This window comes from Maylandia zebra, linkage group LG22 (assembly GCF_041146795.1).
Source record: "Maylandia zebra isolate NMK-2024a linkage group LG22, Mzebra_GT3a, whole genome shotgun sequence".
Lineage (NCBI taxonomy): Eukaryota > Metazoa > Chordata > Actinopteri > Cichliformes > Cichlidae > Maylandia > Maylandia zebra.
The window spans coordinates 7,237,397-7,265,050 of record NC_135187.1 but is presented as its reverse complement, the minus strand read 5'-3'; the positions used below and the strand labels follow the sequence as shown (position 1 = coordinate 7,265,050).

The 27,654-nt window shown below is 39.9% G+C and overlaps 1 protein-coding gene across 2 annotated transcripts; it reads right to left on the bottom strand.

Moving 5' to 3' along the window:
• Positions 1-1,069: 1,069 nt before the first annotated feature.
• atp1a3a (ATPase Na+/K+ transporting subunit alpha 3a) lies at positions 1,070-27,435 on the bottom strand. Of its 2 annotated transcripts, XM_004572651.5 has the most exons (24): positions 27,266-27,435; positions 27,036-27,112; positions 14,721-14,834; positions 13,947-14,006; positions 13,494-13,697; positions 12,320-12,433; positions 11,878-12,012; positions 11,246-11,363; positions 10,366-10,454; positions 9,998-10,177; positions 8,449-8,647; positions 7,635-7,879; positions 7,268-7,460; positions 6,945-7,120; positions 6,701-6,837; positions 6,416-6,566; positions 6,134-6,302; positions 5,369-5,523; positions 4,674-4,797; positions 4,177-4,322; positions 3,810-3,940; positions 2,620-2,721; positions 2,285-2,376; positions 1,070-2,052 (listed from the first exon to the last, which is right to left on the bottom strand). In XM_004572651.5, the coding sequence occupies exons 2-24, from the start codon at positions 27,039-27,041 to the stop codon at positions 2,024-2,026; spliced, it is 3,069 nt and encodes a 1,022-aa protein (XP_004572708.1). In that variant the 5' UTR covers positions 27,042-27,112; positions 27,266-27,435; the 3' UTR covers positions 1,070-2,023. The 2 variants fall into 2 exon arrangements, with proteins under 2 accessions (XP_004572708.1, XP_004572707.1); XM_004572650.5 differs by having other exon boundaries at positions 27,036-27,434.
• Between the last annotated feature and the right edge of the window lie 219 nt (positions 27,436-27,654).

Below are 27,654 nucleotides of genomic sequence, written 5' to 3'. Positions count from 1 at the left end.
GGAATGTTGTGGCTGCTAGGATATAACCAAGTTATCAGATTACTGCAATGCTATGTAAAATCATCCATGTATTTATCACTTTAGCTGATGAATATGAAACATACTTGTTGAATCTGTAAATAGCACTTTGAAGCATTTAAAAGAAAGATTCAATTAGTTTCTCTTATGGAGCTTTTTGGTCATCTAACACAATCTTCATCGCCCATGTTGAGCCAATATGACAGCAAGTCATTCTCACCACTGGCAGCTGTCTTGAAATGTCTCTGTTATCAAAATTATTTTTAATTTCAGCAGCCACGTGGACATAAAACCTTTCTTGACTATGAAGTTTCTTCAGCTCCTTCAGTCCTGCATTCTTCATTGTCTACAAACTGCATTCATAACATTTTTCCCAAATTCTGTGCACTAAACAGCATGCAGTATACAGATATGCAATTTCCCATGAGCCAGTGAGAAGCTAAAGTTCAAACAGATTACTTGACACTCCCGCCAAAAGTAAGTTGGTCACAGCATTTATTTCCATTTTCTGACAAGACTCCACACAAAAACAAAGTCGAGGCCAAGCTGAAAAAAGAGAGATCCTTCGGTTTTATTTCATTTCCTTTTTTTTTTGCTGCTGTTTCGCAGTGTAAGGTACAGTGCCTTATTCCAGAATTCCACTGATTTAAGAATGAAACTTGAGAGAAATCTCTTTTTCCGAGGACACAGAAAGATTGTAATTTTTTTTTCAACGGGGGTAGGGCTGGGAGGTTGTAGGTCGGTCACGGGTGGGAGAATAAGAGGAGGCAGGCGGTGAAAGTGGGTGGAAGTTTACAAGGACGGAGGGTTTGCACGGTGTTCACAAACAGACAGACAAACAGGGACAGATAGACAGGCAGGAGGGGGGTGAGATTGGTGGTGGAGGGCACACGTGTTAAAGGAAAAGATGAAGATGAGATGAACAGGAAGAGGGAGAGAAAGTGTGCTTTGTCATGTCTGAATGAAAACAAGCAGCTCTCAGACTCACTCCGAACTTTAAAAAAAACAAAAACACGTAAAACTTTTACGAACAACTTTGTTTTGTTTAAAAAAAAACAACAAAAAAAACCACACCCAGCTGTCTATTAGAAAACAACAATAACACAAACAGAAAACAACACTGGGAAGGGAGGATGGACAGGGGAGTCGGAGGAAGTGAACTTTTTTCCACCCTGCTGTGGGCGTGAGTGAGACAGTGGGTTGGTTTTATGGTGACACCGATTCTTTATTGATAGGAAAGGAGGCGAGGAGGAGAAAGAGAGAACGGCAGTGAAAGACTGGCAGTGAGTAAATAGAAATAGAGAGAGAAAAAAAGGCAAGGAAAGTCGCGGTAGGCGAATGGCAGGAAATGGCAGTGATTACTGAGCTGGATCTGGGCAGCTTTTCTCTGGCAGGGAAAATAAATAAATAAATAAATACAAATAAAAATAAAAAACTAAACAAAAATGATGCCACCCACCCGCTCAAATTGCCAGGTCGTAGTCTAGACCGGAGCTGCCGTTTTGTTGTGCTGCTTGGCCCGAGAGATTGCAGTGGAGCAGTCAGATTTTCTGCTTTATTCTCAAGATGTTTTCTTTATTTGGTTCCACACAGCGATGTAATTTGAGTACATGTACGAAGAGTTGCTGTAGCTAACAGTGTAGTAAGCATCGGCACAAACAGTGTTACTGGCAGACTACTGCCGTGTAGGCTTTGGATACAAAAAAGGGGGACAGAGGGACCGAAAGGACAGGGAAGATTTACAAATGCACCCTCTTCCCCATCCTCTCCTCCTCTGTCATTGGTCCTCTTGTCGTCTTGGCATTTTGATTTTTTGTTTCTTTAGGAAATGAAGATGGAGGAACAAAGATGAGGAGTAAACATTTTTTTCTTGTACATTTCGAGTATGCCGAGAGGAGAGATGGATGGAGGCAAGGAAGGAGGAAAGAGAAAGTCAGAGGGAGATAGAGAAGAAGGGATGAATTCAGGGAAAAATGGGACAAGAAGTAAATGATGCTTTGATAATTTAATAGTATGTCTCTTTTTCCACCCAGCCTGCATGGAGACAAAGAGGGAAAGAAGCACAAGAAAGAGAGAAATGTTAACCGTCAATGGACTGAAGGAAAATATTTTATAGATACACCTCTAGTTTATCAAGTTATATTACTGTTCACAACCCACACTATGCCTCCTCTGTTTCTCCTATAAAATATATCACCACTTTCCAGTTCACTGACACCACCCTACCCCTAAACAAGTAAATATATATGGTTGTGTGCGAGCTCACCTCCGGGGTTTCGGCGCAGGATGAGTTTTCGGATCTCATCGTAAACAAAGATGAGGAAACTGTATGGGAACGCACAGAACCACCAACTGGGCCTGTGAGGGAACGAGTGGGAACAAAGGACAGAGTGAGAATATTTGAATGAATAGGGTGTCATGGCAGGACGGGACAAAAGAGACAGTGGTAAATTTAAGTCCGCTGAGATTCAGGACAAAGAAACTGTTTTCGCAATTCCTTACCTGAAAATATACATTTTATGGACTGAACATCCATAGTTACTATGATGATGTTTTGTTCTGCTGTTTGATGATTCTCTTTATTAATTAAATGCCACTTACTTGAGTGGGTACATCCGTAGTGCCAAGTCCATACCAGGGCAGTAGGACAGGAAAGCAGCCAGAGCCGTTTCCTCAAACAGGCCAAAGATCAAAATCTTATTCCTGAAAGAAAACAAATGCAAAACAAGAGAGGCTATTACAACACTCACATGTATGGATAAAAAAAAAAAATGCAAAAACAGATGCGAAGAGCCAAAAAACACACAAGTAGGTGAAGAGTCACCAAGCAAAGAAGTATCCCGTTACTCAAAAATCTCGGACATTCGTCAGTGATGCTCTTCAGAAAACAGATCACTACACTGTCTGTTTTCTGAACAGTTGGCAGCCGTTTTTTTGCTGGCATCAACCTACTTCTGAATAAAAAAAAAAAGCTTCAAGGGCAACTCCCTGCAGGCCGACAGTTATAGTAACATTATATTAGTTTGTGTGCCTGACCTACAAATGCTGCCTGCAGAACACAGCATCATGGGCAGAGGACACACAGCTTAAGATCAAACAAGATGGACGGAAGAAAAAGAGCAACATATGTGACAGCGCACATGGGTAAATGTGGTTATCTAGTGACACCTAGTGGATGCTATGGGGAAAATAAATACAAAAACCAAATCAAATCTTATTGATGAATCATGGTCGTGATCCATTCATCCATTCTCTCATGTTCAGTATCAATTTTCTGTTTTTCCAAAACAACAACCAAAAAGCAATCAAACAAGAAACTGATGCCTTTTCTTTAGATACGAGACCTGTATACTTCTGAAAGTACTCAGATTGTTGTGTTCTCCAAGTACTAATACAGCAATGCAGAACTGATCCATCAAAAATAAGTACTATGCCTAGATATATTTACTTTGTAGACTGTATATTGTAATGGTGTCTACTGAGCTACAGTTTTCCTACATGTTTCCCTTTAAAATAAACCTAAAATTGGTTCAGCATGGCTGCCTTTGCAATAGATGTCTGTCGTCACTGTGTTTTGTCATTTCATTCATACAAACTGACTGTAAGAAGAAGGTAGAATTGCATACCTTACAAAATTCAACACACAATCAAAAAGTTCACTATTAATATCTAATGTGGTTTATCAGAATTGCTTAGGTTTTTAAAGCCTGAGATCAATTAGATTATTTTTGCCCACCATTTTTAAAAGGAATTGTTTTTATCGTACGCTCTCTTCAATAACCTGTACTTACCTCATGCCCTGCTGGAACACAGAGTTACGCCTGGTCTTGCAGATGATCACATCTGCCCACTGCACCACCACAATACTGACAAAGAAGGCTGTGTGGCAAGTAAACTCCACAATCTTACGTTGTTCATAGGTCTGCACAGGAAATGAGAAAGAGAATATCTCCTGTCTGCTTTCTACAATAGATTTGTTTATAAATAGCTTTTATTACATCAGTATTAAATTAAGACTTACATTAATCATTCAAAGATTATGGCACAAAAACAAAAGGTTTGTTTGAATGTCACAAATTCAAGTCACTCAGTGGCTCCACTACATAAGTGAACATATCTGAAACAAGACACACTGACATTATAACATTTCACTCATACCCATTGCTGTCCATAGCTGTCCTCCAGGTCATTGTTGGAGCGATCGTCCCAGTTGAGTCGAATGCCGACAAGCAGAGATGGCAGGAAACCATTTTCAGCCATGATGACAAAATAGGCAAAGAAGCCCCCAAGAGCCTGGATCATACCTACAGAGACAAACAGAGAGTCCCTTAATCAAATGATACATTTTATTTGACACAGTAAAATCCTGTAGACTCGACATGGTCAGTAAAGACTGATTTTCCATCTGTCGTTTTAGACAGATGGAAAAGAACAGTGATATTTAAATTAAATGAGCACTAATAGATATTTACTAAAGGATATTTTGATTTGTTGCCTGTTGAGTGCAGTGGACTCATCCTCATCAGACTGTTAATACCTTTATGTTGACAGTTTCTAAGACACTTACCTGCTGTAGAGTGCAAACCATTTCCATGTAGCTGCCTGAACACTGTTTACACTAAATGCCACAAACTGTAAAGAATAAATGTACCTACCAATCTGTCCATAGGCAATACTGATGAGTCTCTCATTGACCAGTTTGTCCCTCAGTGGGTTCCTGGGCTGTCGCTTCATGATGTCGCTCTCTGCTGCTTCATAAGCAAGAGAGATGGCTGGTACCTGGAAGAGGGGAAAGGAAAAAGAGACACTTCTGTCTTATTTGAGATACTCCTTGGTAACTTTACTTATATATTCTTGATGTGTGTTTTTATAACGTTTATGAAAATTTGGTCTTTCTGTATCTAGGGTTTGGTATTAATACATTCTGTTCTTTGAGAGGGTGGAAAATGTGAGAGCTGCTTCTTATAAATAGTGGTTCAACACTGCGACCTAGTGTTCTCTAAAGGTCCCATTTAAAATGACCTTGAATTCCACCTCTGTTCCATGTTTAATATTTTACTCTTCACAGCGATGCTGATCATAAGGGACCACACTGAATAGCTGTTCTCGTGGCTGCTATAATAAATAAAAGGCATTAATCAGGTATGCATCTGACATGAGCGCATGCAGTTAACAGCTTCAAGTGTCCAGCATGGTTTTACTGGTTTACTGTGTGTACGTTAAAATGTTTTGAGTGATGAATGCACTGAGACAATCTGTTCAGAAAGGTTATTTCACACAGTGCTTTCTTATTTTATAGCCTGAACAGCACGTCTCGTCTTTGAGTCTTTGTCCTGAGATTTGTTCTCACCATGTCAGTTCCCAGGTCGATGCAGAGGATTGTGATGGTACCCAGAGGCAGGGGGATGTTGACCAAGATGAAAAAGAGGAAGGGGGTGATTTCTGGGATGTTGCTGGTCAGAGTGTACGCAATAGATTTCTTCAGGTTGTCAAAGATCAGACGTCCTGGAAAGACAAAGGTGGTGTATAAATACAACAAACAAAATGCCACATGCTCGAACAAAGCTTGAGTGAACTGTGCTTTGCCCATCTAAGTAGTTGTTGAACTTCTTTTCATGAAAATCACTACAGTCCTTTAACCATTACACTGGTCCTTGAGGAGCTGCAGTTTTCTCGTGCAGGGCCGGTGGTGACAATGAGAAATAAAAAGTGACTAGAAGATGTTGAAACAGGAAGCAAAGTTTTCTCCAAAATCTCTCACTTTTAAAGCTGTTGCAACATCGGCCTCTCTCCTGTGTTGATATAAAACTGAAATTGCAGTAAAGACAAAACTGTTTGTACACTTGTGTCTCCAATATGAATCTCAGTCCACTAGTCCTGCTGTGAGCATCAAATATTGAGAGGTGCACAACAGGCAGAAATGATGACTGCGTGTGCTAGCAGTTGTGGCGTCACTTTTGCTGAGTTCCTGTTGCAAACATGACAACCGCGAACAAATAGGATACTTTTTTAAAACTCAGCTGAACCTTTTCCTACACCTTTTATGTCTGTTTTGTCATTTGTAGCCCTGATTCCTCGCCACACTCCACCTTTCCACCTTTTGTTTGTCCCTCACCTTCTTCCACTCCAGTGACGATGGAGGCAAAGTTGTCATCTAACAGGATCATATCTGCAGCTTGTTTGGATACGTCTGAGCCAGAGATTCCCATGGCAACACCAATGTCAGCCTTCTTCAGGGCAGGAGAGTCATTCACGCCATCACCGGTCACAGCCACGATAGCACCCTGACAGAGGAAGAGGCCACATAAACTCACTTTACAGCCCCAGAGATAAAAACTAATTACACTTTTGTTTATCTCTGTTCACCTGTAAATCAGTGGCAGTGCAGTAACCGTACCTGTCTCTGGCAACCTTCAACAATGATGAGCTTCTGCTGTGGGGAGGTTCTGGCAAAGACAATCTCTGTGTGATTCCTCAAAATGTCATCCATCTGGTCCTGTGTGAGGTCTTTTAGATCCGTACCATGGATGACACAGGCCTTTGCATCCCTGCATTCCAAAAAGAAAGAAATATAATTATAAATACATATATATATGTATATTTTTTTCTTTTCTTCAGTATCATGTATTATGGCTCAAAACAGCTTTAGCAGTGATGATGCAGCCACAGGAGTAAATGTTACCTGGGGTTCACTTGGCTGACAGGAATGTTGAGGCGTGCAGCAATGTCTTCCACTGTCTCGTTTCCCTCAGAGATGATACCCACACCCTTAGCAATGGCCTTGGCTGTGATTGGGTGGTCACCAGTCACCATAATAACCTAAAGGAAGAAAAGAAGAAATAAGATTAGAAGATCATAAACAGAAGACACATATTTTTAGAGAATGAGAGACAAATAACAGACTGTCAGAACAGAAAGGTGTCCACCTTGATGCCAGCTGAGCGGCATTTGCCCACAGCATCAGGCACGGCAGCGCGGGGAGGGTCAATCATGGACATGAGGCCAACGAAGCAAAGGTTGTCAGTTTGGAAGTTGACGTCATCGGTGTCGAAGGCAAAACCTTTTGGGTACTTGTCCTCAGGCAGAAACAGGTGGCAGAACCCTGAAGGAAGAGGGATGTTAAATTCTCACACAATTAATTTATTTTATTTAGTACAGTTTGAGCACAGAGAGCAAGAAAAGTCAAAATTGTATTTCACTAATTGTTTTCCATGGCATTTGAAATAATTAGTTTTCCGATCATCCTTACCCAGCACTCTCTCTCCCAGCCCTCCCAATTCCAGATAGGCATTCTGGAAAGCCTCCTTCATCTCATCGTCCATCGGCTGCTCCTTGCCCTGCACCATGATGGTGGAGCAGCGGTCAAGGATCCTCTCTGGGGCTCCCTTCATCACCAGCAGGTAATGCTTGTCATTTTCCTCCTCAGTTTCATGAATTGAGAGCTGATGGGAATGGATTGAACTATTAGTATGAATAAATATTTGGTATGCAGTTCTTTGCATGTTTAAGCCGGTTTACTACAAATTGCCTGATTCAGCTCATGTTAAAATGAACTGGGAATTTGTGTAATTGCTTATTATATTTTCTTTCTGCACAAACAAGTACTTGGTACTCACCTGGTACTTGTTAGTGGAGTTGAACGGGATCTCTGCAACTTTCTTATTCTTGTCCCTCATGGCCTTGACGGCGCCACAGGACAGTTCGATACACTTCAGTAGAGCTGACTCTGAGGCGTCACCGGCTACGTCTCGTTTCAGAATGGGCAAAGACTCCTGACCTGCTTTGAACACAGCGCGGTTGCACAGGGCAGCAATGCGAGCCAGAGACACCCATGTTGTTGAGCTCTTGTCGAAGGAGGAGCCTACAAGAAGCAAAAAAGAAGTCATTGAACCTCATCCAAGCATCCAGCTGCTGATACAGCGAAGGGTTACGGTTAAATCTTGCCATTTTATCTTTAGCTTTACTTCAGTGCTTTGTTTCCATGCATTATGTGGCATGTAAATAGACATTACTTAGAACAGAATGTAGTTCCAGTCTCACATTTTGCTTTTAGCAATGAAACAGCTAATCTGTTTGTTGCACTTTTTCAAAGCACAAAAACAGATTAAAAACTACTGAATACAAGGTGTGATTAAAATGTTCAGACATGTCCAAGTTCAGGTTCACCATTTTAAGAGTTTCTAAGATTCAGTATGAACTGCAGATGGTGCTCAATCAGCTTACAAAACGGTAGTACAAGCATGGCAGGAGCACTGGAGGCAGTGTATCTGCACACGGTGACTGGTTTGCTATATTTAAGGGAAGCTTTTTTGTTTGCGCCCTTTAAAATCCACACATTTCACAATCCTGTTTATTTGCACTTTACTTAATATATACTGCATGGAGGCACACATTTAATGCTTACTAAATAAAAAGAGAACAAAATCTCACCAGACTGATCCTCAGTCGTGTCAGCTTCATGAATCTGATTGTCAAACCACATGTGGGCCACGGTCATCCTGTTCTGGGTCAGGGTGCCTGTCTTATCAGAGCAGATGGTGGAGGTGGAGCCCAGAGTTTCCACAGCCTCCAAGTTCTTTACCAGACAGTTCTTGCGAGCCATTCGCTTGGCAGTCAGTGTCAGACACACCTGGAGGAGAGTGATGAAGCAGGAGACAAAAACAAGGAGGAAATGGGAGTGGCAGAGGAAAGGCATCAAAGGCAAAGAGAGAGGGAGAGAAAGAAAGAAAACAAGTGGGAAAGAGTTGTTGATGATCGTCACAAACAAATGGATAAAATCAATGGGAAAGAGAGAGAAAAATACAATTAGTATCTATGTTGTAAACTAAAAGAACAGATGAGCATCTCCAGACACTTAACTAATTTCTGCCAACAACCTGAAACACATAACCCCAACTAGGAACTTACAACCACCCAGATGCCTGGAAACGTTCATTCTGCTCACCAACATAGCACTCTATACATAACAATGCAGTAAGAACAGAAAAGTCCTTTCAGGATATAAAAACACAGCCCAACAAGCAGTGCAGAGAGAACATGAAGCATGAAAGAGCGATGCTGTGAAGCAGAGCAGCAGTGCATTATGGTACCATGCCAAGTATGGCAAGACCAGTGGGTCAAACTAGCCAAGGCCAAGCACAGGAGGCCTAAATTCAGTTCATGGTGCTGAGAAACATTTGCCTAATGTCATTACATTAGCTAGTCCTTGTCATTGCAGACAGCACCGCCACTGGCCTGGAAAAGAGAGAGACACATGAAAAGGAAGATGGAGAGAGAGACACACAAACGCATATGGGACTGCCTTTAATAGAAAGAGAGAGGAAGTGGGAGATGAAAGGACAAATACACAGAGGCGACACAACATTTCACCACAGAAACAAACTGAGAATGTTAAAGCACGAAATATAACAATCACAATATCAAACCACACAGAGAGCACACAAGCAAACAGACATGATCAGACCACACACAACACAACACCAGCCAAAAACCACAGAAACAACACAAAATAAAACAGAAACTAATGTAAATAACACACATTCAGATGTGGGTTAAACCGCTAACAGCCCAAGGAGTGTGATTGGTGACACCACCTTTAGTCTGTTACCTTCTCTCTGTGAGAAAATCGATATTAGAGTGACTTACTAACACACTAAAAATGAGAAATGTTACTATTTTTAATACCAGTGAGTGTTGGAATAAAATTTTTGAAAAAACAGGTTTCATGATACAAAAAGTTTTCAAAGATTCATCTAATTTCTTTGTATTTTATATTATGTGAAGCTACAGTTTGACCCAAGTCTGGACAAATCAATGTCAGACACACATACTACCAATCCTAACATTTCAGCCTTATTGACAAATTTAAAAAAACAAAAAAACAAAAAACAAAAACCTGAACCACACCTAAGGATCTTGGACACACACAGACACTCCATATTGCACCATCCACTACTTTCACATCTCTCTGCCAACTCACAGTGACTGTGGCCAGCAGTCCCTCGGGCACATTAGCCACAATGATACCAATGAGGAAGATTACAGCCTCCAGCCAGGAGTAACCCAGGATGATTGAGAGGATGAAGAAGGTCACGCCAAGGAAAACAGCCACGCCTGTGATGATGTGGATGAAGTGCTCAATCTCCTTGGCAATGGGTGTCTGAGGATAAAAAAAGAAGATGTTTAATTGACTGCAAAGAGATTTAATTTCTGATAAGGAGACACAACTAAGACAATATATAGGCTTTAAATAATATTACAAGAGTTTTAGTGAATGAGTGTATAGTTACACGGTTTTAGTTTCTTGCTGTAATGGATGTGAGCAGTTATTATATATAATATATTTACCTTCCCAGTCTCCAGACCTGAGGTGAGGGTGGCAATGCGTCCCATCACTGTGCGATCACCAGTACACACAACAATACCACGTGCAGTTCCTGGAAAAACAGAGGGAACGGTTTTAAAATATATGCACTTCAACACTGGCTGCAGGGGAAAAAATAGAGAACGAAAAAATAAATAAATAGAGTGTGATAATATAGATGAACAAGCGGACAGAGTGATGATGATTGGAGACGTGGTGAAGAATGTAATGTGTCCACCAGAGGGCACCACATCTTACTATTTTCCAATTAATACACTGTGAGATTCATAATGCGTTTTGCTGCAATGCTGATAATACAATGGCTACAACAGGATCCACTAGAAAGGAACTGGTACAAGGTTAAATAGGATCACATTTCTAGATCTACTTTTGATGACCAGAGAAGTCACTCATTCCATATCTAACTCACTGTCACCGTGGGAAAATGAAGAAATGCAATGAAATCCTGGGTCATATCTTGTTAAAATAACACAACACAACCCCCGCCAAAACCAACAACAGGTACAATATTATGTATGTTTCTGTTATCAAACTGTTCTCCCACTAGGAGCTCAGTCTGAGTGGAATTTTTTTTCTCCTCCTCTTACCTCATGTTATGTATTTTCGTTGTTTTTTTCCTATCAGCCTACCTTTCTGACATGTCTCCCCAATGTGATGTTTGTGTAAAGTTGGTCAGAAGGTTCCTTTGTAAGTGCGCATGCGCCATTAGCGTGCTGCCTGCTGTAACCCTAATTTCCTTCGGGATTAATAAAGTATTCTGATTCTGATGTACATTATCATATTAGAATAAAGGTGTATTTGACTGTTGGAAAATGGTGATGATGATAATGGTGATAAACTTACCCTCAACACAGTTGGTAGAGAAGAAGGCAATGTTTCGGGTTTCCAGGGGGTTGTCATGGGTACAGTCAGGTGACCTGGTCTGGGGCTCTGATTCACCAGTCAGGGATGAGTTGTCCACCTGGACAGAGCAGGATTGACAAAAAAACAAAACAAAACAAAGTCAAAGAAAAAGAGAAAGACAAGAGAGAAACTTGTTGAGGGCTACATACAAATCCAGAGAGAGAGATACAGACACAGATTTTCCAGCAGAATCCATACAGGAAGCGTTTCACTTGCCACAAATGTTTATGTTGCTGATGGTTTGCTCTTACTGGACATTCCAGAGTCCAGTTGCCTAGGTAACCCTCTAATGCACTTACCACCATGTCAATAAACAGTGTATTGCACTGTTAATGGTGGTACTCTAATTGGTTTCCTTGATTTTGAGAAAAGTTTCACTTGGGACCCACTTATGCTTTTCAGTGATTATTTTTCTTGCTATTGCTTGAAGTTGCCGAATGCCATTGACTTTCTGAGGTCTCCTTTATCCACACTGTTGTGAATCGCTTGCCCTGTGGATCTGTCTCTAGATCCTTGATTTCTACTATCTCTGAATGTCTGTCATCATGAATCTGTCTGTGCCTGTAGCTCACCTTGCAGCCATGTGAGGAGATGATGCGGAGGTCGGCAGGGATCCGGTCTCCTCCTTTCACCTCCACCAGATCTCCTGCAACCACCTGCTCAGCGTTGATCTGCATCTTTTCTCCCTCGCGGATCACCAAGGCTTGCTGGATCGCAGAGTGACAAAGAAAGACGGAAACATGCTATTTGGAGGATCACTTCATATAATACGTAACCACAGAACTCGACAAGCGATACACTCATTAATTTTCAGCACCCTTTGGTCTTTGAATTCTAAATGTTTAGTCACTCCACAAACTGCAGCATAATTTATTTCAAACCTCCTTCAAGCAAATTCATTTGGAAAACTGGATTTAATCAAGCAATACATTTTGTGAAATCCCCTTCTGGCACAACAATCACCACAAAAACATCCCGGCATGATCCTGACGATGACTAGGAAGTCTCTGGTACCTGAGGGACCATGTTCTTAAATGATTCCATGATCTTGGAGCTCTTAGCTTCCTGGAAGTAAGAGAAGCAGCCGGTGATGATGACAACAGCTGACAGCACGATACCCAGATACAACTGTAGAGAAAGACAGAAAGGGGAAAAAAGGTGTCAGACTGTCATATTTATAAAGAAAATAACCAAAAGACTCAACTTTTATCTAAAACTTGATTACATGAGAGGAAAGGAAGGGAAAAAAAAGACAGACTAGCAGAGATACAAAGTCAGACGCTAACTTCGTGTCAATAAATGCTGGACTTCAGAGGCATGTAAGAGATAAAGACCAAAGCTTTTTCAGGAACTCAAGGCTTCTGTAAAGTCTGAAATCTAGAAATAACATAAATCATCTTTCATTTAAGTCTCGTATCCTGGAGCTGACAGCAGCACGTGGTTTGATTTGGACTCAATGAACTGAACGCTGTCCATCTGTTTGCAGTGTACTTTATTAGTGGTTTTATGACTATGTTGGTTTGCTGTCATATGTTTTACCATCTTAAGCTCTAAATCTGAATCTTGTCTTTCATATCTTGCGTTCAGCATCTGACAGTGTGTGAAAATACAGTTTGTTGACACACTCTTGGCCACTCGTAACTCATGACTCAAAACTGGTGATGTTTCACCCCGAGACCTCCCTGTGCTCTGAACAAAGCATGTTGTCCTTTAATGCTGTGTGTGTCAGAGTCATTTAGCCTCAGTCCTTTGCTCTACTCAGTGCTCTGACCTGGCATGAAACAGTGCTGACCTGTAAATGCCCTACTCTTACCCTGCAATTACCAATGCCAGGAGTCATATGCTCCCTGTGGCGAGTCCAGAGTGGATACAGACAAGACGGCGTCTGTCACTCCAGAGATGGGTCAGCTGACATGGTTTCTACAAGCAGCTGACACATATTTTATCATAGGGATGAGATGCAACCTCATCCCTAAAGAGTAGTGAGTCAGCAAATTGCTTTGTAAAGTGATATGCTACAGGACAGAGCACACACACACTACAAACAATGTGTTCATCCTTATTTTGTGTATAACTTCTCATAGGTGCTGATGTTTGTATTTTAAGCAACAAACCCTGCCTACTTAAAATGAATGAGGATTAATAATCTATTCTATCATCTATCCACCCATCCTGGGAAACCACTTACATTATCCCCAGCAGGTTCATCCTCTGTGGCAGCCTGGATGGCATAGGCCAGGAAGCAGAGGATGGCACCAATCCACAGCAAGATGGAGAAGCCACCGAACAGCTGACGACAGAACTTGACCCATTCTGGGGTGGTAGGGGGTGGAGTCAAAGCGTTGGGGCCATCCCTGGCCAGATACTCTGCAGCCCTGGCATTGGTCAAACCCTAGAAATTATAAAAGCAATGGACAGAAAACGATGGAATGATGCGATGTGAGTGGAAGAAAAATAGAATAGAGGTGAAAAAACAGGAAAGGAAATAAAGGTAGTACAGTAGGTATGGCCTATTTATGTATAACATCCATTTGCACTTTAAAAAGTCTTCATAAGCGGTGCAACATACACCAACTTGTACGCCAGACAGAAATATCAAAAAGTGCAAAAGTGTAATTTTGATTTGAAATAAAGTACTTACTTGAACGATATCGGTGTTGTACTTCCGGCAAACCTCCTCAACAGACATTTTGTGTTCAGTCTACAAAGAATAAAGATTTATCATGAAATCAATCAAAACCTCAGTCACAATGTATTTATTTATTTTGATAACACTACAAATTAACTTCAAGAAGCAAATAAACGCAAATCACCACTTACACGAAGCAGTCACTGAGTTTTAAATATTGGAGATTTCTGGTTGCCAGCATAAAATTTCATCAATGTTTTCAGTATTTTACAAATGTTTCAAATAATTGTAAATAATAATAGAGACTGATAACATTTATTTATGATTTTATTATCTGAACATCTGATGCAGTTTTGTATCACTGGGATTTCCTGTGGGTTTGGCTTCCTACCTCACACAAAAGAATATCCTTCCACAGGAGGATTAAATTGCTCTGGCATGTTATGTCAAACCACACTGTAACATTACTATGCACCAGCTGCTACGGAACACCTCATCTCTGCCATCTCCTTTTTAACCAGGGAGATTAGATTACAGTTGGATCACAGCTCTTTGAATGCTGGACACAGGCCAGGAAGCTTAACAAACTTCTCAGTACTCAGCTGGGATTTCAAGGTTTTTGTTTACTCTGTCTATGAAGAAGCCTACTCATACTTTGTATGTGTCTTTCTGCATTTTCATTTCTCAAACCTCAGTAAGAGTTCCATTTTATACATCAGCACCTGGCCAAAACCTGCAGGCAAAAGCAGTGGGCTAAGATGAAGTGGTTTTAAAAAGGGTACATACTATGGGAACTTCCTTCTTCAGGTCATCGAGATCCTTGCCTCCCTTCTTCTTGGGCGACTCCTTCTCATCCTTGTCCTGCGTGGTAGCCACGCGGTAGCTGTCCGACCGTCCATACTGTAACGCAGAAAGAAAACACGTACATCATTGTTTAATTTATCAATGCAGCACAGGAATCTTTAAATACAACAAACAACTTCACAACAAAAAAAATCCAAATAACAACACTGCTTTATTGAGCCATCAAGGGAGAAAGAAAAAGATTTGACTGCCAGAGTTGTAGCTGTTATAATCTATAGTTTTTACCTGTAATCACAAAATAACACAACAATGACTACAGAGAACTGTTTGGCTGGACCATAAACGTGTTAATAAACTTTGTGGCTTGTGTGATTCCGTCTCTACCTCTTCCATATTAAGCCCCAGACAAAACATTAAGGTTGAGATCTAAACTTGGCTATAATCCCCTGGTGTGTCAAGACTTCCTGATTAAATCTGGCATCATTAGAGAACAGGCTTGAATCAAGAGCTCCTCTTAAACTGCTGTTTACACGAGTCTCTATTTAGGCTTCTGCTGTTTAAACTGTTGTTGTGGCTGAGAGGAGGATCAAGGGAAATTAATATGTCATAAGACAGAAACAACAAAATCTGAAGCCGTTTCCTAATGTGCAAATTATTGCACATAATGTGTGTATGCTACATTTATTTAGATGAATGCACCAGCAAGGTCTCACAATTTTTTTCCATTGTGCATTCATTTTCTAAATTATGTCGTTCTATTATAAACACTCTCATCCATCTTATTTGTCAGAAATCTATGGATTTTCTTGTTAGATCTAATTACTCCTTTGTCTTTTGCACACAGTCCTACATGTAAATTTGTCCATATTGAAAAAGAAATAAAATAATCTGCAATACAAAGATACCAGAGTTGACTATTTTTGCCAGTGGTACATTCCTAGCCAGTCACTATTTATGCTGTGGTTACTTGCCAAATGAAACGCATCACCAGAGAACATCAGTGCATGTCTCACTGGTAAACCGAGGCTAAGCTTACAGTAGAAGCTGTGACACTAGATTTACAACACTTGATTTGCATGACACGTTCATGATTTACAAGTTATGATTTACAAAGCCACGCCACGTGATTTACATTTCAGGCACAGTGTTATATAAATGCTTTACTGTAAAAGTAAAGAGACCAAATAGCAAAAAATAAATAAATATTTCCCACTGTTTTTAAACATAATTAGATAAAGTTTGCTGTATGAAAAGACAGGTGCTTTTTTCCATTTTTATTTTCTTGCTTGATCCTCTGCTGTAATAGTCAAGGCAGTCTTTACATATACTTTATACATGCAAACTTATTTCTCAGAGACAAAATTATAAGTGACTTATTCAGGTCTGCTGCTGTGCTGCTTCTTTCACTGGCAGAGGTTAATCAAAAGTTAATCACTTAACTTTTATGTGTTATTAGGGTGACATTGATACAACCTAATGCTTAGTATCATTAGGAACAAATGTGAGAGGTACACTGAGGCAATTTATGACATATTGATTTGGTTCATGAAGCTGGGTCAATAAAGTGATGCATTTATAAAAACATGGAAAGGAAATCTCTTTCCCTGATTGTGAACATTAAACAGTCTAATCAGATCTATGAAGTTTAAATCTAAATTTAAAATATAGTTTGGGTATAAAGTCAGTCAGACCCTGAAAAACGTGTGACTATTTTGTGTGCAACACTACACAGATGTTTGCTACCATCCAAATGTGACAATGTACTCTGTGAACAGCCACACACTGGCAATCAGATTCTGTTTAACCTTGCATGATAAGATGAGAGAAGTGACTTATTTTGGGAAAGCTCTCATGTGGATTAGTCTGGGCCGAGAGGTTTCACACTGATTTGATGGTTGCTTCATACTGTTTACCATCTGTTTTTTCCTAACTGCAATGAAAGCTGATAGGGTGATGGCTTGTTGACAGCCAATGACATTTTGCTTTGCACATCTGCCTATGTGCAGTCTTAGAGTTTGTGCATATGCCAAATAGTTCCATGTCAAAATTGCATCAGCATCTTTTACTGTGGAGAAAACCCTGTCTAAATGCTACTTTACACAACAAAGTGGTGTATTAGGATAGGTGCTACAATATAACTTGCAAATAGCTCTTATCCAGCCTAGTAGTACTCCTGTTCAATGTGGTGCAACAGACAAAAAGTTATGGCTGGACGTTTGGTTCTATTCTCTCTTTACGTTCATTTGGAATGAATGACTTTTAAAACAATAAAACTTATTGACTACCTCACATATTAACTTGTGTGTTTATAATTCAAATGTGTTAGTGACTGCACATCATGATACTGGCAAATACACAACTGTTTAGCCACTCTATAGAGACAATACATCACTGCTGACCTTTTTATTGCGTGACAGGCAATGAATTACTTTAAAAAAAAAAAAACAGGAAGTAATATTAAAACTGGAAATTTTAAAATGTATATATGTGTGCAGTAGTGATTTAATCAGTGCACGTGTTTATTTTCTGCTTAGCTACAAGTTTGTGGTTTCTGTGTGTGCACATAGATTTCTATTTGTCTGTGTGTATGAGAGTATCTATTTTTTTGCCATCTGTCAGGAGGTGAAGTGTTCCCTGGACACTGATCCAGCAGGCCATCAGATTACGGCTGTTTACTACACTAACAGATTAACCCAGTGAACAACAATAATCCCTTTTCATCACTCTCTCTCTCTTTACTATCTTCCCAATACTACTCTCTCATTCATCCTTACTCATTCGCTTTGTTACAACACTGAAACGTCTGAAGAAAAGAAAACACTGATTTAAAAACTTGCACATATAGGAGTCATCAGCTAAAATATATATCATTAAATGGCTCATAAAGTTTGGCACCAAATATAAGATTTTAGAAAGCAGAAGTTATACCTCTCAAACAATCTTTGCTGTTGGAGAATCGTGTAAATTTTATAGATTTCTTCGCAGAAATCTTTGCGTGGCACGTCTTTCTTATCAAGTCTCTGGCAAAAATGCAGTGAATATGTTTAAATGTGAGAATTACCACTGACTGAAACAATGAAGGAAAATGATACTGCTATCCTGCATTTTTCTAACTTCCTTTTTTCTATCTTTACTGTACATTAAAAATGCCAAATTGTTAATTAAATATCAATAGTGTTAGGCAAAAACTTGCCAATGTAAGTCTGATTCTTTATCTTGATTATGCTTTTCTTTACTGTGTGCTAAAAAGTTGCGTTTTTCAGTATAATAACAGTCTAAGGACTGCACGAGATTCAGGTTTACAAAAGCACCACTGCCATGATTGTGCTGTCTATCAGAAAAGTAGCACTGCGAAAATTAAATGGCAGACTCATGTCTTTTAAAACGTTTAAATACTGTAGCCTGACTGTTTAACTCTGAGAAACTTCTACACAGAGATTTTGCAACGTTTCTAATATGAATAAGTATGACACACACATCACTAAACTTTTAAAAAATGTTTGTGCTTTGTGCCTCAATATAAATTTAACCAAATGAAGGGTTTTCACCAGCTTTCAACTGTGGGTCAGATTACTGTGATGATGGTTATTCATGATCACATAAGATGAAAAGTACGTCAGAAAACTTCACAGTGTACACTGATAAAAAGATTTCTGTGAATAGACACTGCTCTCATATAAAAAACCATCTGTACTACACAGTCGGACAGAAATCAGGCAATCAGTAATGCATCCACACTTTCTGTCTCAGAGTTAAGTCAGTTTGTTCTCCTTCAGTACAAGTAGGATTCAGAAATCCTGCAGGTGAGCACTGCACTTGCTGCTCTAACGTTGGCCTGTGCATATTCATTCCCAGTCATGTTTTTCCTAACATTTACTCAGCTGGAGGAGACATTCTTGATGACTTTTTAAAGATTTTCAAAAGATTCACAAAATGCAAAACAACAATAGACTTATTGAACAGTGTCAAAATACAACAAAGAACACCTAATTACCAGTCAATGTGACATTTAAAGGTATTCCTGAACCAAACTAGAGCCAGGATAGGTTCTTAAATTCCCAAAAAAGGTGTCAACCTTTTGAGAAAGTATTTTCTATATACTCAAAATTTTAAACAGGAAAACCTGATTTACTTCACATTTCATAAGTCAAAGTGTTGGGATGGATGAAATTGGAGAGAGACAGCAGTGCCACAGTAAGCAACACGAATAGAAAAAAAACGCCTGGTGCTGGTGCTTTACTGTGACATTTGGGTACCGAGGACATAAGCATATAAACTATAACAACTGGAAACCCTACAAAAGAAACCCTGACATCCAACTGTGAAAATACTGTGAAAAAGGAAGAAAACCACAGAAGACCACACATGAACTCACTGCGTCACATTAGGGTAATTTAGAGCTGGTACAAGTCCTATTATAAGCAATAAGTAGAATATGCACCAAACAACAGTCGATTTCTCTCAGCACCACCTGTCAAACTGATCTAGTTCAATTCTACTTCATATTGATGATTTTATCTTTCTCTGCTAAAATACACACTTCCTAGTCTCTGTCTAGTTACAGGCGGTAAAACCTGAGGAGGTCTGAGCAGCAGATGTTGTAAGCTGAGGTAGGGGACAGATTGTACATGCTGAACATTTGTAGTCTGCTCAATCTGTTGGTGTATGGCCCCTGGCTCATGACACCACAGCAAGGAAAGGCGCTGGATAAGCAACTTCTTAATCTGCTCAAATCACTGCTTGCTCAAATCTCAGACAGACAGGGACATTTATGGAGGCATCCTAATTAAAATAATGTAAGGAGAATTAAAACAAAACAACAACACTAGGATTCTGATACAACAAATCAAAGTCAGCAACCTGGTGGGCAACCATCAAATGAGATATATACAAATCTTCAAATGTCACCAAATGTCTAAACTTTTATTTTTGGATTACTATGACAACTAACATATAACACTGCCACATCTTTGCAGGACAAATATTTTTTTGTTTATTTACTGCCAGTAATTATCAGAATCATTATCAACTGAACTTCAGGCCAGATGTGAAGCAATTTTTACATGATGCAATTAGATTCAAAGTTTATGCAAAGACAAAATACTTGTACAGCTGCTGTTATTGTGTATATATTTATTTATATTTAGATTTCTTCATACATTCTTATATAGTTCTATATTGTGTATTGTGTATTTTGTTGTACAGTTATTTTATTTTCAACTTTAATTTATATATTTATCTTTATCTTATTCTTCCCAGTTAAATTTACCCTTCATTCTAATTTGTGTTGTACAGTTATTTCATTTTTAACCTTAATTTATATTTTATTCCTTCCTAGTTAAATTTACCCTTTTTAATTTTTCATATTTATTTCCTATCTTATTCATAGCCTTTTCCTTTTTTGTTTTCTTTAGGTCACGAGCAGTTGTCCAAGCATTTCACTACATATCGTACTGTGTATGACTGTGTACGTGACAAATAAAATTTGAATTTGAATTTGAAACTTTAGGCCAGGTGATGTGAACAGAGGCAAATGAATGTATGCTAAACCAGCGGTCCCCAACCTTTTTTGCGCCACGGACCGGTTTATGCCCGACAATATTTTCATGGACCGGCCTTTAAGCTGTCGCGGATAAATACAACAAAATAAAACTAGTACCGGTACCGAAAAAAAGAAAATTTATTCATAACACACGTGAAAAGACCCAGGAAAACCGAGTAAACGATAAAAACGATAACAAAATAACACTGAAAATCGATAAAAACCCTGAAAACTAGACATTTCACACCTGAGCCTCAACTCTCGCGGCCCGGTACCAAACAACTCACGGACCGGTACCGGTCCGAGGCCCGGGGGTTGCCACGCAAAGATTTACTGAAAAGCTTTGCGTTTTAAGTCTGTCAGCTGATATTGTCCTACAGACTTGAGCTTATATAACTAAAGCCAAGCTTATAATCAACATTTGGTGTCAATAAGACATGTTTTATCTCATCAAAATCATGTCTTATTGGCATCATTTAACCTGTTTTTATAGAGGCTGAACAAAAAAAAAGCAGGGAGCAAGCAAATTATGCTGCTGTTACCCAAGCCTAGCTACTGATTCTATTTTGGAAATACATCAACTATAATGATTGGTAATGATTTATGGTTTGCAAAATGGCCCACAAACACTCATAAAGCAGCCTCTATACTGGGGATATCAAACCCACTTTAGTTAAAAGGCCACATATAGCCCAATTTAATTCCAAGCGGGCTAGACTACAGACTGAAATTGTAACCAATAAAAGTTCAAATTCAATGATACATCCATTTTTAAAACGGATGAACAGCCTGAGCCATCTTCAATGATGTCTTACCATGTGCATTACACATTATATGAAATACGAAACCATTAAATGTTCACATGTACAGTTTTTGGAATGAGACATCTGACTGTAAATGTAAAGAAATTAAAGATTTTGCTGCAATTTCACACTTTGCAAAGCAAGACTGGGACATGACCTTGGCAACAAAAAAAAAAACAAAACAAAAAAAAACAACCCACCAGCTGGCACTAAATTGTCTAGTATTTAACCATGTTCAGTATGTAGTATTTAGCCTATTTTCAGCTAAATCTGAAGATGCTCCAGTGAACAGAACATCATAGTCTCAGCTCAGATTTTTGAATGAAGGATGCTGCTGCTGGTGTACTGCATTCACTGGAGTTCAGTAGCTCTGATGGGGACACAGTGGCTCAACATAACCACATACACAAAGAAATGGATTATCACACAGATCAGTGGACTGACCGACCTGGAAAACACAGATGAACTGCCTGTCACTCACACACACCGACTAAGAGGGCACTGCCCCCCTTCACCCTCTCCTCCCACTTTGTTAACATTCTCCTCTCTCCAGGCTGTCCATCTGTCTCTGTGCTGTCTACTACTCTTATCTGCTCATTCGAGCAAAGATTTAATCAAAAGGAGACAGTTTGAACCATTACCATGATGCAGGCTATGTAATGATAATGTCTTAGAATATGTATTTACAGTGATGAACATCGAACACTGAGTAAAGCCATTGTGATTTGGTCAAAGGCACAGTTTAGACTTGGTTATCACTGGCCGTACATTCCTAATAACACAAAGTGCATTTTGCAGCATTCTCCACCATTAGGCTGTGTGCCACCCCCTGCAGTGCATTAGATCTATGAGTATGACAGAAAACAGCAGTTGCTGAAAGGCTCAGAGTGATGGCATCAACTTTTCAGTGGGTAATGTGAGGTTTCCTGTGACTGATAGGAGGGTGTAGGTGCAACTAAAATGTTTTAATAATGTAATGTTTAATGTGATGGTATGTTATGTAACAATACTGCTCTGCATGCAGTGTGTCTGTATGGTAGTGCAGGAATGCATTGAGTGGTTCACCTTCATTATCCTCCTTAATTTCAGACTAATTTCTAACTCAGACCAGAGACGTCATACAGATAGTTAGTGATGTCAAGGTAACATCACTCCACATTCCAGGAGGTTTATGTTACACTGACCAGAGAGCACAAACTGTGATATCGGAAAACCCTGATCACTGATTTGCTGGAGTGTGGATCAATGCTATTTGCACGCTCACACACACAGATGGAAACTAGTTAGACACAGGAAGCTACAACTAAGTATTAATGAAATGAAATGTAGATAGACTGGAACAATTACACAACATGACCATGAGAACAGACTATGTTGTAACTGCTATTACATATATAATAACAAACTGTGGCAGCACCGACTATTTGTACTAAAGAACAGAAAAAAAAGAATTACACACAATTTTATAAAATTCGTCGTCTGCTAATGGGACAATATATTTAATTTAAAAAAATAAAAAATAAATCACACTTATCATCTATGCACAGTTATTGTCAGGCGTTTAGGTAGGAATTGGCATGCGGGGATACCAAGGTTTGGTATAGCGACACAAAATAATTTATTTCATGAGGTCCAGTAGATTTTTATTTGTGTAAGGTCTGTGATTATGTAACCTGTGCAACTATTTGTGGATTTAGCCAAAAATAATCAGCAAAACATCAAGCATAGATACAGTATCTCATTTAAAGACTTTAAAATGAATTTTTAGTCTGAAATTTTATGTCAGACTTAAATTTCAAGTTTATAACATGTCAATTGCTGGGCTATGCTTACCTTTGAAAATAATCTCTCATTTTCCTATCCTATCCTTTTTTCGTCTTTTTCCATTTATCAGAGTGGCACATTAATGTTTTATTCTTTCCTGAGGAAATACATCAGCTGTACTTTTAGGTCACAGAAGTATTTTGTGAAAACTGTGCAGAATGTATTGAAGATGTAAAAAGTCCACAGGATGTTTATCATTAGTGAGCAGGTATTTTCATGCTGTCACTAAGCAAGCACATGAAAATGAAACTAATTTGATAGTAATATGCACTAAGATGCTTATAAGATTGAATCATTCATTAACTGGAGGTCATTCATGATCATTCATTAACTGGAGGTCCAGATCATTCCAGCCCACTTTTTAACCCCCAATTATGAAGTTACCTGTGACTAATATCGGGCCTTTAACCCCACAACTTAAAGCCTTGGCTCAGTATATGGTTTATAGCTAAAACTATACTCTGCAGCCATTAAACCCATAGATGTTTTTGTTTTTTTGTGGTTCTACAGTAAAGTCCAATACACCTCTGGACATCAGAATGGCTCAAGCTGCTTTATTTTGGTTTAGCTTGGTCGCAAATTTAATAGTGAGAACGTATTTAAAATTCAGTATCTTAATCTTACCCAGAACCTTCTTGTTGTGAGGGGAGAATGCTAAACACTGCATCACTGTGTCACCACCCATCTTACATCATCATCTATGACACATTACAAATTGGCTTCTACAATCAGACCATGCGAAAAGTCTGGCCAAAACCTTAATAATAATAATAATAATAATAACACTTTAGTCTGAATAAGTGACTTGAATTGAGTAATTCACTTTAGCACGATGAGCTCAGGACTGACTGTCATCATGTTAATGAATGTTTAAGACACGAGACTGATAGCAATGACTAAAACAACAGTTTGACATATTTTTATAGGTTATAGAGCGAGACAACACTTAATGCTTTCATCTGCTATTTTTTGACATGAGTGTTTCAACCACGAATGACTGTACACTAACATTAACTGGTGTACGAGAATATGAGCTCACTCAGTTAGCTTCAGTGCAGCCACTACAGTGAAGAGGTCTGACAGTGTCGAGAGCTTCATCTGTATGAATTACACATCGTCAGTGAGAGCGTGTTTATTCATGAGAGCTGCCTGCCTCACACATGCTTACACTCACACAGCCACACCATTCTCCACTGTGATTGGCTCTTCTCCTGAAGCTTCCGCACCAAGTGCATTATGGGATATGAGCAGATGCTTTCAGCCTTGTACATTTTTCTTCTCTTTCTGAATCTCAGCATTTATTTCTCCATTTTTTCTGCTGGGGCTCCATCATTGTTCCCTCCTCTGTGTCATCGCTGCACAGGAGCAGCATCCCACCAGCTCTTTTAAATTTCTGCCTCCTCCATCTTTTTCAGTGTTCACCCTTCTCAAGGTGACTCACCACACAGCCGTCTCTTTCTCACCCTCTCTCTCTACCTCCATCAGCTAGTGTCAGTCACAGTATCTTGGTCACTCTACCAATTACAAGGACCTCCGTGCGAAGCCTGTGGCTGCTGACCTCCATCCTTTCACACCACCAATCCAATTGCTGCCTTCTGCAGCATCCATCTCTATCGATTGATTGGCCTGGATCAAATGACCCTGTAGTTGCCTTGTCAACTGAGCCTCCCTCTGGTGTTCCCCACCCCCACCACAGTGAATTTCACTCAAATCCGCTTTATCTATCTGTCCAGTCTTCAGGCAAACCACAGCTTGAAAATGGGAATTTCCACTCCCCCCACATGCACTGACACACCCTCCTCCTCAGCTCCTCTTCCTCCTCCTCCTCTCTTTCACGCAGTGGTCAAAGATGTGTATGGTTTCCCCCTTCGGCAATCTAGTGGAAAGCATTACAACCATTTGTATTTCCACAACTCAGCCTCCACTCTCATCCCATCCAAACTGGGATGTAGAACAGAAGAGAAAGCGACTACATTGCACAGGGAGGGAAAGGCACTAAAGAAGAGCAGCTACAGTTTTCTAACATACATGTTAACCAGATTTTATCAACTCAATATATTTATGTATATATTAAAAAAAAAAACCCCACTAAGATGCAAAATAGGGTTTTTCCTGTTGTAAAATGAGCCTTGGGTACATGACTATGCAAAGAAATACAAATCATTACTTAAGCACAGACTCTGTGTTTCCTTACTGAACAGAAGTCAGTGTTTTTTCCTGTCATCTCGGGCCATTTGATAAAGCAAAATGTTTTATTCTTTAATTATAAGCACTTACAAGCTGCTTTTATTACAATAAAAGTGACAATAAAAGTGATTTGATTTGATTTGAATATGGTGGCTTTGATTAGAGCATCATTTTTTGTATGCAGGAGAAACTCAGTATTTAGTGAAAGTAACTTTGGAAGATTAAAAAAACTGTAATAAAAATACAGGCTGTAATACTACATTAATGAATATGGACACTGAGTCATTATAGTAATTAACCCGTTATAATCAAAGTAATAATATATGACTGAAGCTGTGACATCGAAATGTTGTTGCTGGAACAGGATGTATTATGAACTGACAGATCACTGACGTTTTATGAGTCTAATGGGGTAAAACAGGTAGATTTAAGCCCATTTTCCTTTGAGTTCTAAGCAGTTGATATTTTTGTGTGTGGGATGTGAAAAATTGGGGGTGGGGGTCGACCACTGCTGAGGAACCATTTTGACGCATTTGCCTCCGTGCCCATTTGGTACCCAGACCTAAGATGCCTCCACATCCACCGAGCCCGTATCCTCAATGACAGCAGCACGACGCATCGTCGCATTATGTAATGTTTGAATGAAAACGCAGCAAATGGCGGGTGGGGAAATTTTAGGGGGGGGGGGGGGGGGGTCGTAGCCTTTATGGTTCAGAGTCCCAGACACCACCCTCTCTGTGCATCTGGACGTTTAACATTATGACTTTCAAAGTATCAAATGAATTCAGGACATCGTGATCGCTCTTTTTCTTTTAATAATAACTGAGGAGACGCACATTTGCGCTGAGAGTTACCGCAGTCAGACTTGGAGGGATGAGATGATATTCCGCAGTCCGGACTGCGGGTTTACCGGCAAAAGGTTACACGTATCCCACGCGTAATTCCGCGTTTCACACGCGTATTATTCACAAAAGATTTCATTTCGGACCGGGCGTATCCGTGTCGTTACGCTGTCTGAATAATTGTGCATTTTGGATTTGTGAATTTCCTCAATCGTCTGCAGATGTGCCAGATGTGCGGTCCGTGTAATCCCGTTTTTTGGAACCGGCGCATGAAGCAGCACATTTTTCTGTCACTTCATCACCAATTCTTGCTAAAACCAGAGAGAGAAGATACTTATTTCTACACTGGGCCTGCTTGGGGTCATCGTTAGATTACTGAAAGCATTACAGCACCATTCTGGGAGAAAGCTCCTATGACATCTTTAAAAATCGGGATTAATCTCAGTGCGTTTGCAGTGCAGGGTCAGTGAGCTAAACGCCCCTTTTGTCTGCTGAATGATTAAACATGAAGGCGTGACAGCACTTTTCACCCACTGGGGAAAATGAATCAGATTTCGCAGGTCAAGCAGCAACACTAAGGGGCTTGTCGTATGGTTGGGAGCTGCACATATGCTACTTGAACTCAAACACTAAATGGCCAACGTTACTGTGGCGGGTTTCCACCCTGCACCGGCTCCGTCGGACCGGCTGGAGTCTGGATGCGGCGGACTGACTCACAAATCTGGCGCATGATCCGAAGGAAAAAGAAGACCTGGTGTGCAGGCAACAGGAATCACCTCCATTACCCGTTAATTACAAGTGCGCTGATTTGGTGTGGTAAATGGCGTCAGTGACAGGCACATAATGGGCGATCGCATCCATTTGGGAGACTGAAAAATTAACGTAGCACAGCCAAAATAACTCTAACCACTTGATTAGGCAAGTCATACATATCCCATCACGTTCAATGTCATTGTAATATCATGCATGTGCCTCCATGTACAGTTAACCCTTACGTCGATGGCCACAGACCGTTAACATTACTAACTCACACTTTAGCCGACATATATATAATTTATAGCATGTTAGCTAAGAAAGACGCAAGAAATTCGTCTCTTACCCCCATTTTGGCGCTTTCAGTCGGCTCTCCTCAGACGAGTTGCTTTTTTAGGCTCGATTCAACCAGAAAAACTGGCTCTATAAGGCGAGGAGACAGGGAAGAGGACAGAAGAAAAAATGCCCCTTCGGCTGATTACGTTAGCTATTGCTCAAACGACAAAAAAAATCAATTAAGTAGCTATCATAATACCCTAAAATATAATTTCTTATGAGGAACGGGACTAAGGTTACCCTGACAAAGCGACGGCTCATAAAACACTTAATCAAATCTTCATCCCGTTCAGATGAACATCAAAAAGATGTGTTCTGTTGAGTAAAATGTTAAATTAAACGCAGCCGCTGGTGATACTTCACCAGCCGTGTCCCTGCGAGGCTCAACTGATGCCGGGGGAAAGAAGAGCCGGGCGGCAGGCTTCTTCTTCGGATGCCGTCTCCCTCCGCGGCTGTGAGCAGGCTGCCGTGGCACCCAGGGTTCCCCAGTTATCACTCCGCGAATGAACAGATGTGATTGAAAAAGTATCTGTACTTGTCACCAGACATTCCGCACAATTAGAAGTAAAATAGAGGAAAAGATATTTTCAAATAATCTATGTAAAATACAATAGACAAGTTGGATGAGT